Source organism: Thunnus albacares, chromosome 14, assembly GCF_914725855.1.
Source record: "Thunnus albacares chromosome 14, fThuAlb1.1, whole genome shotgun sequence".
Lineage (NCBI taxonomy): Eukaryota > Metazoa > Chordata > Actinopteri > Scombriformes > Scombridae > Thunnus > Thunnus albacares.
Genome location: NC_058119.1, coordinates 15192490 through 15205055, shown reverse-complemented (window position 1 = coordinate 15205055; position 12566 = coordinate 15192490). Strand labels below are relative to the sequence as shown.

The following is a 12566-nucleotide window of genomic DNA, read 5'->3' as shown; positions in this document are numbered from 1 at the left end:
TATTGTTTTGAGTCATTTTTTAAAGAGAAAAAATCCAAACTCTCTCTTTCCAGTTTCTCAAATGTGAATATTTTCTGGTTTCGTTAGTCTTCTAGATAGAAAATTGTACATATATTGAAACTACATTAGGGTTGTGGACTGTTGGTTGGGACAAAATAAGATATTTGATGGCATCATCTCGAGGTTTGAGAAACAGTAGTCTGATGTGATTTTCACCATTTTTTCTGACATTTTATGGATCAAACAACTAATGGATTAATCAAGAAAATAATCAACAGATTAATCGATAATGATTTACATCCCATGACCTAAGAACTTGGAGTTTATGGTGCTTTTAGCACGATGTCACTTGAAAAGGAGACATAAAGCAACCAGGTGAGTTCTGCATTCTCTTCAGATGCTAATAAGGTAGCAGCTTTAATTCTTCCTTTTTTAGTTTAATAATATGATTTTAGAAAAAACACTAAACCTAAATCAAACTGAAATGTTATTAACAGATCTAAAATTCCATTTCTTTGGCTTCCTGCTCATATCAGACAACAATCAATATTTCTGTCTAGACAGACACAAAAACAAATGAAAACAAGTGAATTGGAAATAAACACACACATTTCAGATAGCATAAAATATGTTTCCTTTTAGTTATTAAAAATGAATTTCATTTTCATCACAGCCAAAGTTAAGAAATGGATGAATTTCTTATTAATAAAAACATTGTCAAAATGCCTAAGACAATAAGTAAACACATTGATTTCTCATAACCATGATATGGCACAAACCCAAAGACATGAAATCTCAACATGGCAAAGCCAAACAATAAACAAATCGTCAAAACAAACAAAACAATTTACTGCTAATTTCTGCAGGCTTTGAGGCTAAGCATATGGTATGCTTATAAAGTGCTATTATGTATAATAACGATTAACAGTATTTAGGTGTTACATAATATAATCTGATGCCGAGATGATTTTCGAGAATGCTTTTAGAAGATGACTTGAATCTTTATCTGGAAAAAATAAGCCACAGTATTTATATGAATTTATATGAATAAATACTCTATCAACAGTGTATCCGATCTCCAATCTTTCAGCGATCCAAATGACAAAAGAATTAATCGACATTTGTACAAATCTGGCTACTCAAAAACAACAGTTCAGTTCCCACCGAGAGCATTAAGTGGGTCGTCAAATATGTCGCCTGAATCCGTTGTTGCACTGGTCTCCTGGGATGGTGGCGTTTTCTTTGATTTTGGGGGAGCCTTTGTCACTGGTTTTACTGTGCTTGGTGAGAAGATGTCATCTTTAAAGAACGGAGAAGTGACACAATATTAGATTAAATATGACCATTTTAGAAAAGGGTAGACCACAGGATAGGCGTTATTAAAAGTGCGCATGTGTTTTATTGTTGCTTACCCATGTCATCGTCGAATATTGACTTGGTCTCTCCCTTTGTCTTGGACTTCTGTTTTGGTTTTAAAGTGTCCGTCAGGTCAGCAAAAATGTCTATGTTGTCATCAAACAAGCTGGCATCAATTGGCTTTTCTTTGTTCTTCTTTTGAACTTTAGGCACAGCTGCTACTTCATCCTGGGAAGATTCAGCCAATGAGGGAAGAAATGACACACATTCTTATGATGGCACAAATAAAACATGATAGTATTATCATCAATATAAAATAAAGTTACCTTGAAGATGTCCTGCTTTGAAAAACTACTGCTACTCTTGATTTCTTTACTACTCGTGGATGTGGGGGTCGAGTTGTTGCTCACGCCAAAGATGTCCTCATCATCGTCGTCGTCTTCCAAAAAGGACGAGGCCTTGGCTTTCTTTGTGGTTGACTTTGGCTTGACCTTTTGGAAAAGGTCATCACCGTTGTCATCAAAAATGGATGGAAGTGTGCTTTTATCTTTGTCTTTTTTTGATGTCGCCCCGCTACTGGCTTGATGTTGTGCGGTCTTCGTAGTTTTCCTGGTGGAGGGTGTGTCCGTGACTGAGGTGGCTCCGAACAGACCGTCAGAGCCAAAAAGGTCATCCTCGTCAGAGGATGGCAGCACCTTGGCGTTGCTGCTGTCCTTATTAGAGTCTTTCTTGCCAGCGTTTGTGGATACCGGCAGTGTCAGTACAGAGGGTCTGGTGGAGATTTCAGGAAGTGACGGTTGAGGAGGTGACGAGGCGGTGGTTGCAGTCGAGTTAGGTGGTGTCGGACTGGCGTGCTTCTGGCTAGACTTGTCTGGTGGAGGTAAGACTAAACTAGAAAGACTGGGGCTGGATGCAGGGGCATCTACAACCTGAGTCTCTTCTTTACTCTCCATAGATCTTTGGGCTGATTGCTGCCTTGCCGCTCTGGATTGGGGTCTTCGTTGTACAGCACCTTTAGCGCGACCCTGCACGACAGAAAACGTTCACTCACAATCTATGAAAAAGCAACTAAAAGGATAACAGACTTAATACTCCAGAAATCAAACCCCACCTTGTGTGCACTCTGCAATGGTGAGATCTGGACTGGGGTGTCGAAGCTCACTCCACCTTCACTGTCTGTCTGGGCTCCTACAGGAGTTGTGACGGGACTGGGGCTCAGGCTGGAGCTGGACACCCCAGAAGAGGAGCTGGGAGCGATGCCAGGCAGTACACTTACTGCCCCTGGCATACTCGGGGCAGCACCAGGGAGCAATGCAGCAGGGTTGATCATCAGATTGGCCTGAATATAAAAAAGGAGAGATGCAACATAAAAAACATTCATCAAAGTAGAAAAGACACCATGGATACTGAGCACTGACCAAAGACTATTTAAACATACTACATTAGTAAATTTCTATGCTTCAAACTACACATTTACAACTATAGAAGACACTATTCATGAAGTTTCTCAGTTCCAAGCAGCAGATCATTCAGAGGAAAATGAGAAACCAGGACTATGGATGGAAATGAGGCAAGAGCAAGATGCATGTCTTGTGAAACTGAAAGAAAGAGTGAGCGAATTCTTCCAAAATCAAAACAGACAATTATCTTCATTTTGACAGTCATGCTGCTGTATCGTAGCCAAAGTTTTTAAGTTGGAATATAAAAAAGCCCAGACAGAAGAAACCTTAAAAGAGAAAACATGTAAGTGTGAATAGGAGAGTCTTTCCAATAGGAAAAAGAATGAAATATCAGAAATGAAGACTTTTGATCCAATAAAAGCAAAACAAAAAAACCCAAATTACTTGAAGTTTCCCAATCCTTGATGAGGGATCTTTAGGTTTTACAGGGCTTGGTGCAGGCTTCTGTGTGGTCAGATTACAGAAGATTCAATATTTAAGTCAATAAACCATCTAAACACATTACTGTATTACTAACAGGCAGTAAATGACTTGTAGTATAAAAGCAGCTCAAACAAGCAAAAAAATATTCCTGAATCAAAACCACAAGGCTGCACTGGTATGTGTGTTCATGGCTCAAAGAAACAAGCAATTCATGGTATCATTGGAGCTGCAGTATATGTTGTTGACAGTAGACTCACCTGAATCTCTGATACAGGTTCTGGACTTGCTAGTGGTGCTCTGTCATTAGGTATACTGGGCTTCTCTGCTACTTTCTGTGAATGTAAATTACAGAGAACAAAAAACAAGAGAGATCAAACATCCCCCGCTGTTAAAAAAAAAAAAAAAGTGAGACTCATTTCAATTATTATTTACACACAGCTGAATATACAATGCTTAGGAAGCAGGAATCCAGCCTAATTCTGATCATTAATATAATGATTGAATTGCTACCGGAGGAAGCGTTTTGGGTTTGGTGGAGCTGAAGAGGTCATCCTCATCGTCATCTGCAAACAGACTTGGTGCTGCTGGCTTCACTGAGCTGATCTTGGAGCTCTAGAAAGCAAACAGTCATGTATCATCACTATCGAGTGACAGACGTCTGCATTTAGACACAATACTTGGAGAGAAATATACAAACAGATAAAAGCATCTTTTATACTGACTGTAGCTTTCCCTGAGGTGGCAAAGAGGTCAACGTCTGGGTCATTGTCCTTCTGCTGTGTCTGACTGAACAACAACTCCTCATCCTGGAACACACCTGTGCTCTTTGCCTGCGGCCGCTCCTCTGCAGGCTGTAAACACAACATAGAAACGCTTATTCTAATATCTTGACTGCAGGAGAATCAGTGTAACAATGAAACTAAAAGAAAACAAATCATACAAACCTTTAGCGTGTTTGTGGTTGTGGGTTTACTGGGCGTAAATATGGGATCGTTCCAATCTGATTCGTCTTCCTCCTCGTCATCAAACAGACTGACTGTGTTTGTTTTGACTTTCTCCTCCTTCTTCTCCTCCTTCTTAACATTCAGTGGTGGGCTGTCCTTAGAGAGGAAGCCGTCGTCACCGTCAGCGTCATCTAACGGGCTTTTTGTCTGCTTGCTGGCAAAAACGTCGATGCCTCCAAAAAGACTGACTGCTCCAGCAGGCTTCTTTTTACTCTCGCTGCTCTCTGGTGATGATGGGAGCGTCTCGGGGGTCTTTACTGCTGGTTTTTCCTGCTCTGAAGTCTTATCCTCCGCTGCTCTCTTAGAAACTGCAACCTCTTCTGATTTCTCTAAGAGAGAGGGGGGCTGAGAATCCACAGCAGGTTTCTGAAGAAAAAAGTTATTAAAAGAATTTGATCTCAGTGACTAAACGGCGCAATAAATTAACTATAACAGAATCTCATTATAAATATCACAGTCGTGCTACAAACTCACAGGGTCCGCTTGATTTTCCAATTTGTTTTCTCTCCACTTGAAAGAAAATTTTCTTACCCCTTGAGCTTCATAAACCTTTTTTAAAAAAGCCGCTGAAGGGAAGCTGAAAACAAGATTGTTTTTCTTGGCCAAAGTTTTTTTATTTTCAACTTAAAAAATAAGTTAGCACACTCACTTTAGCCGCTGGGGCTGCAGCGTTTGTGTTGACAGCAGGTTTGATGCCAAAGAGGGATCCTTTATCATCATCATCGTCTTCATCTTCAAACAAAAGAGCGACTCTCTGAGGCTTCTTCTGACTAAATGAAGAGTGACAGAATGGCAATGTTAGATAAGAATCTTTGGCAACGCAACACTTTTAAAGTGTTTTAAACTTAAAAAGTGTATTTCATCAGCTTAGTATGAGTAAAGTCTTTTCTAATGTATTAAAGGAAAAATAAACCTTAATACTTTTAATACCTTGACTCTTTTGTTGGAGCAAACAGGTCATCATCGTCATCATCAAAAAGGCTGCTTTTTTGAGATGTTTTGGCACTGGGGAGACTGGAGGGGGCGCTGGCACTGGGCTTCATCCCCCCTGTCTTGGTCTCCTGCTTCGCTGCACCACTTTTGGAATTTATCCACTGGTCCTGTCGTTCACACAGTCACAAAAATAATGCATCATATTGCACTTTAATTTAATACTGATAAGCAGCAGTAAAATTTTTGTTTATCTCTTCACATACCTCATCATCGCTGAAGAGGGAGCTGGACAGAGCCTTACTAGGCTGCGGGGTGGAGGCTTTAGCTTGACTAGCTTTTGGTTTTGATTTAGCTGCAGATGCAAACAGATCCTGCAAGATGATGGACAAGATTACTGAAATGTACTCACTGCAAAACATGCTTAACCTGGTTGTGCATGAAAAAAAAAGATGTTATGTTTTTCACCTCTTCTTCCTCATCATCAAATAACGTCAGAGAGGCTTTGCCCATTTTGCCCTGGCTTGTAGGTTCAGGCTTAGACTGGCTCTTAGGGATGGTTGGGAACACCTGTAGAAGGCAAATACATGTATAGTGGAATTAAAATATATATAGTACCAGTCAAAACTTCACATTATTACTTTATTTCCAATGAACCTCGAGATCCTTACTTGTGTGTCCTCATCATCAGAGAAGAGGCCTCTGGTCTGTGGTTTCTGAGTCTGTTTGACAGCAGCTTTCCCCATATCTGGAGCAGGCCCATTCTAAAATCACACATAATGAAGATGAAAAATTAATATGAATAGATTGATATTTCAGTCCTGAAAGAAAATACTAGTAAAGCATAAGAGAAATAAACTCAGTAAACGCCAGCAGTGAATTTGGCCTTTTCTCAGACTGCACTCAAATATGGCACTCTGAGCCAACACTCATTTAATGACTGTGACTCAAGTTCTGTTCTTTTAACGGCATCCATGCCAGATAAAAGCCGTCGGGAGTCGGGAGTCGTGATAAGAACAGGCATGACCTCAAAACAAGAAATAATAGGAGGCAATGAAAAACTTTTGACAATTTAGGCTAGACAGCCAACAAACACTGAGGCAATTGAAGCCCAATGGAGCCCATTTTGGTTGAAAATAGGCCATTTTGCTTGTGAAAACACACCAAATTTGATTTTGTCAGGAGAATATTGTTAGACAATGATCTATTCAGACCTCCTCAGATTTCTCTGACTCCTCGCTGGTAGATGGTTGACGTTTTTTCAGGCCCTCAGTGAGTAAGCTTTTAGTCCCAGGACCAAACATGGAGATGGCCCCAGCTGGCATCTAAGCAATGAATGAATGAATGAATGAATGAATGAATGAATGAATGAATGGATGAATGATCATTAGCATAGGAACTCTTATACAGATGACCACAAAGCACAACAAAGCCATAACAACATAAATGTGATTCACACAACTACTAATGTGATGAAAGCTTATTCAAACTATTCTTGAGGGGAAGCTTTTGTCAAGCATTCTTTATTCAGCAACAGTCACACACTTGTATGTTGATCTTTACCTTTTTCTCAGGTGGTTTGATCTGCTCTTCTACTACCTCCTTCTTGATCTGAGCTGGAGTTGGTGCACTGTACTTTTCACTGAATATGTCACCATCGTCATCATCTTCATCGAAAAGGTCAATAGCCTTCTTGGGTTTGGGTTTTTCCTGTCCAGCTGCAAAAACAAAACAAAAAAAAAAGGCATCCCCATCTGATCTTGGACTGAAGCACAGAAGCACCCGTTCCCACGCACTTACCAGAATCTGACTTGTTCAGGCTTTTACCGCTGAAGAAGTCATCATCATCATCCTCATCATCAAACAGCCCACCTCCTCCTGGGACCTGTTTAGAGGTGGCAGGGGTTTTGGTAGCCGGAGCCCCGTTTTCTTTGCTCTCCACTGAATCAGAGTCATTCCCTGAACTAAACAGGCTGTTATCTGTTGGGAGAAAGTGACTTGGTTGGATTGAGGATGATGAAGCACAAGAGGAAGTGATACAAGATGGCATATAAGTAAACCGCTACTACCTGGGAATATTGAAACAGCACCCGCTGGAATTTTCTTTCCAGGTTTGCCAGATTCTTGGAAGGAAAATAAGAGAAACAAAAACAATCCACACATTAAAATATTACTGGAGGCAAATGGGAAGCTAATGAATGATCATTGTTTTGTAGGTGTAGGTGTTTTTTGCACATATTCGTCTATAAAGAGTGTCTTACCTGCAGTTTGAGCTGTGCTTTTCACGCTTTCATTCAAAGACTTTTTCTCTTCAGACACAGGAGGTTTTGGTGCCTCAGAGAAAAGATCACCCTGAAAGGCAAAACATTATACAGCACAAATCAAATTCTGGCTGCAAGCCACAGTTTCTGTGATGTGGAACTGGACTGACTCAGAGGGAAAATCCTTAAGTTTAAAATACCTCATCATCGTCATCAAACAGGCCTTTCCCTCCACTGAAGAGGCCACTTTTCCCTCCAAACGGGGAGAAGTCGTCATCATCCATCGCTGGTGGCTTAAACATGTCATCGCTGTCATCTTCAGCAGCTGCTACAATGAACATAAACAGAACTGAGCAACATTGTGGAAATAATGGGTCTGCCATGGAAAACACGAATGCAAAATTAAAACAGAAACAAAAAAACATGACGATGAATGAAAGTCCTACCCTCTGGCTTTGCAGGCTTTGGTTCTTTTCTGCCTTTACTTTTCTTCTTAGATGTCAATGCTTTCAAGACATGACATGGTAGAAAGAAAATACTCATAAGCATGCACATGCGGTGATGGCACTCATCACTGAAATGCTTTCAATGTAAAGGTCAAGTACAGACTTTGATGCTGACTTTTATTTAAATTAAATATGAAGAGTGGCAGGGACAAAAGATTTTACGAAAATTCAAAGTGAGACGATTTACATCCAGCTGGTTGATGATGAATGTGACTTACATGCTCGATCTCCCTCTGGCTTGTTAACCGGTTCACCTTTGATTCGGGCTGCAAGCTCGTCAGCAAAAGACGACGGGCCTGTGGTCTGAATGTGATATGAAAACAACCAGAGAGGAAGTATGTCATACACGCAACATACATCAGTTTCCCCCCCGAGGTAGCCAAGCAACAGATCTGAATGATTTCAGACTTAAATTACAAATAAGCCACTGACAAAAGGTATCTCGAAACTCCTCTGGTTATCTATTCCTTTTCTACAGGCGTACCTTTGTGTCGTCATCATCATCCTTGTCTGAATCTCCAAATATGTCAGAATCCTCATCCTCCTCTTCTTCATCATCCTCATAACTCAACATGGATGACTTCTAGGAGAGTGTGGGAGTGTGGAAAATTATAAAGTTATTCAGTTTAAATGTAACCTTTGATGTGTTTGGCAGGCAGCTTACCTTCTTGATATTATTGTGACCGTCATCATCCTGGTTAAAGTCGTCGTCTGAATGCTGTTAAATAAATAAATACCATGAGGTTTTAAATGTTCCTGTACAACATGCAAAATTAAAAAGCTGGAAAAATACAGTGAAAGAAAACCCCATGAAAAAAAAAAGGTCTTACAACTGCTTCTTGGCCATCTTCGCTCTCGATTACACTGTCTCTGTCACTGTCTACTGACATTTCTGCAAAAAGAATTAAAAAAGTGTAATTTAACAATGCTAATGAATGTATGGTGGCTTCAGAGACTGCCATGAGTATATTACCGTCACTAGAGAGGTCACCAAGTCCAACATCATCTTGTTCCATGAAGGCTTGGGAACCAATTAGATATGGAAGGGGCCTGTCCACATAAAGATCCTAAAAAAGACAAAGACAGGCACAATGGTTGACACACACTATTCCTGATGAAAGATGGTGTATGTCATAGACGTACATTTCTAAAACAATCGCTTTATTAGTTAAGAAAATGAATAGATAAAAATGTCGATGATGCAAATACACAGAAGTGTATCTCCATGACTGTCTCAAGATTAACAGCACACCTTAGGCTCCAGGATTGCCTCCACTCTGTCTGTGACCTCCTCGTCCTCTGAGTCAGAGTTTCCTGCTTTGATGTCCAGGTGCTCAAAGGCCGATTCAAGCACTCTCAAACCGTAATTCACTGCTTCCTGCATCTTGGGGATAAGCTCTGCCTCTTTCTGCTCGCGAGTCTTCTCCTTAAGAGAAAACATTGATGACAGTCACACAGGCGATACAAGACAAGAAAGTGATGTGTGTCGAGTACTGTGGCCACATGATCCTTGACTTAATAATACCAAAAGGCATTTTTCACTATTATACTGGTTGGTCAGTGTTGTTCTCTGTGCCAGACAATGTTGGGAGAAACATTTACCTGTTCAGGCTGCTTCTCCAAAGCTTCAGCCTTGGGAATAGTCTCTTCTACCTCTTCATCATACACTCTCTGTGACAGGGACAAAGTAAAACTAAATTTTTACTTCAAAAGTACACAAACAAGTAGAGTGAATTGTCACAGTTACAGTAAACAAGTAGAGCAAGAAAGTAAACCACATAAAAGTTGAAATGATATACGTTACATTTTCAATAAACTGTGTGTTGGAAAGCATGAGGAAGTCATTAAAGACAGAGTGCAAGCAGCTGTCTGTGGCTTTGGTGTCACGGATCAGACTGTCCAGCTGCTTTTCAATCTCATGTGTCTTTGACAGCATCTTCTGGGAAAAGTCTTGAAGGAACAGGAAGAGCTGTGGTGTAAAAAAAAAAAAAAACAAAACCCACGCACAATAGTTATGAAGACAGCAGGGACACTTTCATTTTAAAGCAGAACACGTTTCACAATCCCCTTCAACCACTCAGATTTCTTAAGCATTTCTGACACCTTTCTCTCACTATTTAAGTAACGGTGATGATGAATTACTGTTTTAATTTCGGACTTACCCCTGAGTCTGCTGCCAAAGACCAGTTGGTGCTGCTCTGCCGCATCTCTTCAAGACTCCAGGGTCTCTCCCAAATCTGAGCGTCTTTCCCCAAGTGTTCACTCCTGCTTGGGCCATTTGCCATTCCATCCGGCAACCCACTCATCTGCAATCGGATCGCTTGTTGTCATTAATCCAATTTTAATAATTCAGAAAACACTTGTCATTAATAAATTATGAAGGGAAAATAATTCAACCTAAAAAAAGAATTATTATTTTAACTTCTGTAATAATGTAGCCCACAGATCTGTTTTAATTTGTATTTATCATGTCACCTGAGGACAAATCCTGGAGCTGCTTCATATATACAGTACCAAATGTTCAGACACTTTCTCATTCAAGGGAATGCAGCAACTCTCTTGACATTGCGACTGTACCGACGGACATATTACTGGCATATAGTTGCAATATCTGTTAGGTCCTCTACATTTATCTGCCCCAAAAAGTTCCCCCTCAAAAAATATTGAATCACTATATTGAGAACATCCTAACACAACCTGCATCTAAATCTAACACAAGTAGTTAGAAACCCAGAACATAAGATCAGTGGCAGAAGGACTGTGGTAATCCTCAGGGCCAAATAAATCATACTTGATGCCTCCCGTCAACTGAACAGCCAGAATGAACTGCTGCCCTCTGATCAAAGGTTTAAAACACCCCCCTGTAAAAACAAACCCAAGCTCTGTGATCATTTATCCAAACTTTTGGGCATGTGTGATGAGTTCATGTTATGTCGGTGTTGTTGTTGTCATTGTGAATTTCATTGCTTCTAACTAAGATTGCAAAGGATGCAAAGAATAACACATTATTCCTCCTAGAAACTAATGTAAAATGGGTATAAAATCTCAAAACTTCTGAGCCAGAGAGGTAGACTCGATGCAAGAGACCAGGTCAAAAACTGACTCATCTCATGATAAATTCAAAGTGTTAAATCTCTAAATTCATGCTCATAGGGACACAGTGTGTGTGTATAGATATTGTCTTTGCTTTCTAGACTCACTGAAACAAGGTACCACATAATAAATTCAATTTTTAACTTGTGTATCTTCCCTTGAACTAATGTGGTGTCACTGCTAAACTCGCGTTACAACAAGCTAGTTTCGGGAATGGCAATAACGCTAGACATTTGCGGAAGACAACACGAGTTCATATAAAGCTGCCTAAACGTTATTTCCCCCTACTAGCTTTCACATTGAGACAGACTTGCTGCTGCAGGAGAAAGCGGGGACTGTTTGGCTAGCAGCTAGCTCAACTTAGCTAGCCAACATCAACGTCAGCTACAGCAGTTCCAAAGCGACACAGAAGTCACATATATCCACCCAAATTTAAGCGCCCTCATGCTTACCTTGAACACCTCCGGTCAATTGCAGTCAGCGACGGCCAAGTTTGGTCAGAAACGACGTAAAAAAATAAGATCGATTATGCTAAATTTGGCCTTTCCCTCATTGGTCTTCTGACAGGTCAGCCATGTTCTGTCTGCAGACAGTCACCTGACTACCGTTGCCTAGCAACCCCAGGGAAAGTGGGGCGGAGTGGAACAAATCAATGCGAAGAAGCAAAGAGACGCTTTTTACGCTCAAACTAAACTGCTGCTGCCGTGACGAAGAGTCGAGTTCATCTCAGTTTTTGTCGGTGATTACCTGTGACTGTCACACATACCCATCTAAGTAATTTAAGATCCATTTTCACTCATTTTAATCCATTTAAAACCACTTGAGTTCTCACTACTATTCACACGTACAGCAACAGAAGCCCACTGTATATTTCTTACTTAACTTACCCCTTCGCTTCACTCCCTCATTCTTGTGACATTTCTGTCATTTTGTCCGGAAAATTTTAAAAATTCAAGAGTTTTTGTTTGTTTTCTAGTTGTTGGTTCTCACTAGCTGTTGGCTCTATCAACCATATTTTCATCATAGAAGCTTATTTGTATCATTCTGACACGTCTGCCCTCCATTATTTACTTTATTTCACTAATGTATAACAGACGAGTGCTCAGAGTGAGCTCAATAACTACAGAGATTGAACACTTCTGAATATTGTGAATATAATCTCTGAAGGAATTTTTAAGAAAAAAGTTTTAGCATTGTGTGTTCAAGGTAAATTTCCCTGTGGGACAATAAAGTCTTAAATGCAGAAGACAAGTATCTGACATAAACCTAAATGTCATTTTGAGGCTCTTCAGCAGAAATACTATTATGTTTCAAAAATTTGAAATGTCCTCTGGCTGTGTATCACATCACATCCCTACACCATTGAATCCAGTAAGTCTGGACCATAATTACCATGAAGAATGAACACCCACACTTGATACAAACCCACTGAAGTCCATAACTAACATTTCACATTTCCTTGGATTCATGTTCTCATGTCTGAAAATCAGCTCAAACCACATGATGGTTACAAGGAGTACAATTAATCAGTAG

At 40.2% G+C, this 12566-nt stretch overlaps 1 protein-coding gene across 5 annotated transcripts; it reads right to left on the bottom strand.

Annotated features, from left to right (window-relative positions):
* Positions 1 to 376: 376 nt before the first annotated feature.
* Positions 377 to 11642, bottom strand: washc2c (WASH complex subunit 2C). Of its 5 annotated transcripts, none has more exons than XM_044372941.1 (31): positions 11486 to 11642; positions 10103 to 10246; positions 9745 to 9909; positions 9543 to 9611; positions 9193 to 9366; positions 8914 to 9007; positions 8771 to 8832; positions 8605 to 8658; positions 8425 to 8520; positions 8159 to 8243; positions 7881 to 7940; positions 7635 to 7762; positions 7435 to 7525; positions 7243 to 7296; positions 6974 to 7153; positions 6737 to 6891; positions 6388 to 6498; positions 5845 to 5937; positions 5642 to 5743; positions 5440 to 5547; positions 5174 to 5343; positions 4893 to 5013; positions 4184 to 4609; positions 3962 to 4090; positions 3750 to 3851; positions 3497 to 3571; positions 3201 to 3260; positions 2468 to 2695; positions 1683 to 2381; positions 1413 to 1584; positions 377 to 1299 (listed from the first exon to the last, which is right to left on the bottom strand). In XM_044372941.1, the coding sequence occupies exons 2-31, from the start codon at positions 10244 to 10246 to the stop codon at positions 1154 to 1156; spliced, it is 4353 nt and encodes a 1450-aa protein (XP_044228876.1). In that variant the 5' UTR covers positions 11486 to 11642; the 3' UTR covers positions 377 to 1153. The 5 variants fall into 5 exon arrangements, with proteins under 5 accessions (XP_044228876.1, XP_044228877.1, XP_044228874.1 ...); XM_044372942.1 differs by having other exon boundaries at positions 7635 to 7759; XM_044372939.1 differs by having other exon boundaries at positions 8425 to 8523; positions 11486 to 11641.
* Between the last annotated feature and the right edge of the window lie 924 nt (positions 11643 to 12566).

Coding starts and splice junctions, on each gene's coding strand:
- washc2c (XM_044372939.1), bottom strand. CDS start 10,246: ATGAGTGGGTTGCCGGATGGAATGGCAAATGGCCCAAGCAGGAGTGAA. Junction 9,008..9,192: donor AGGCAATCCTGGAGCCTAAG/GTGTGCTGTTAA, acceptor TGTCTTTTTTAG/GATCTTTATGTGGACAGGCC. Junction 6,892..6,973: donor CCTGAACAAGTCAGATTCTG/GTAAGTGCGTGG, acceptor TTGTTTTTGCAG/CTGGACAGGAAAAACCCAAA.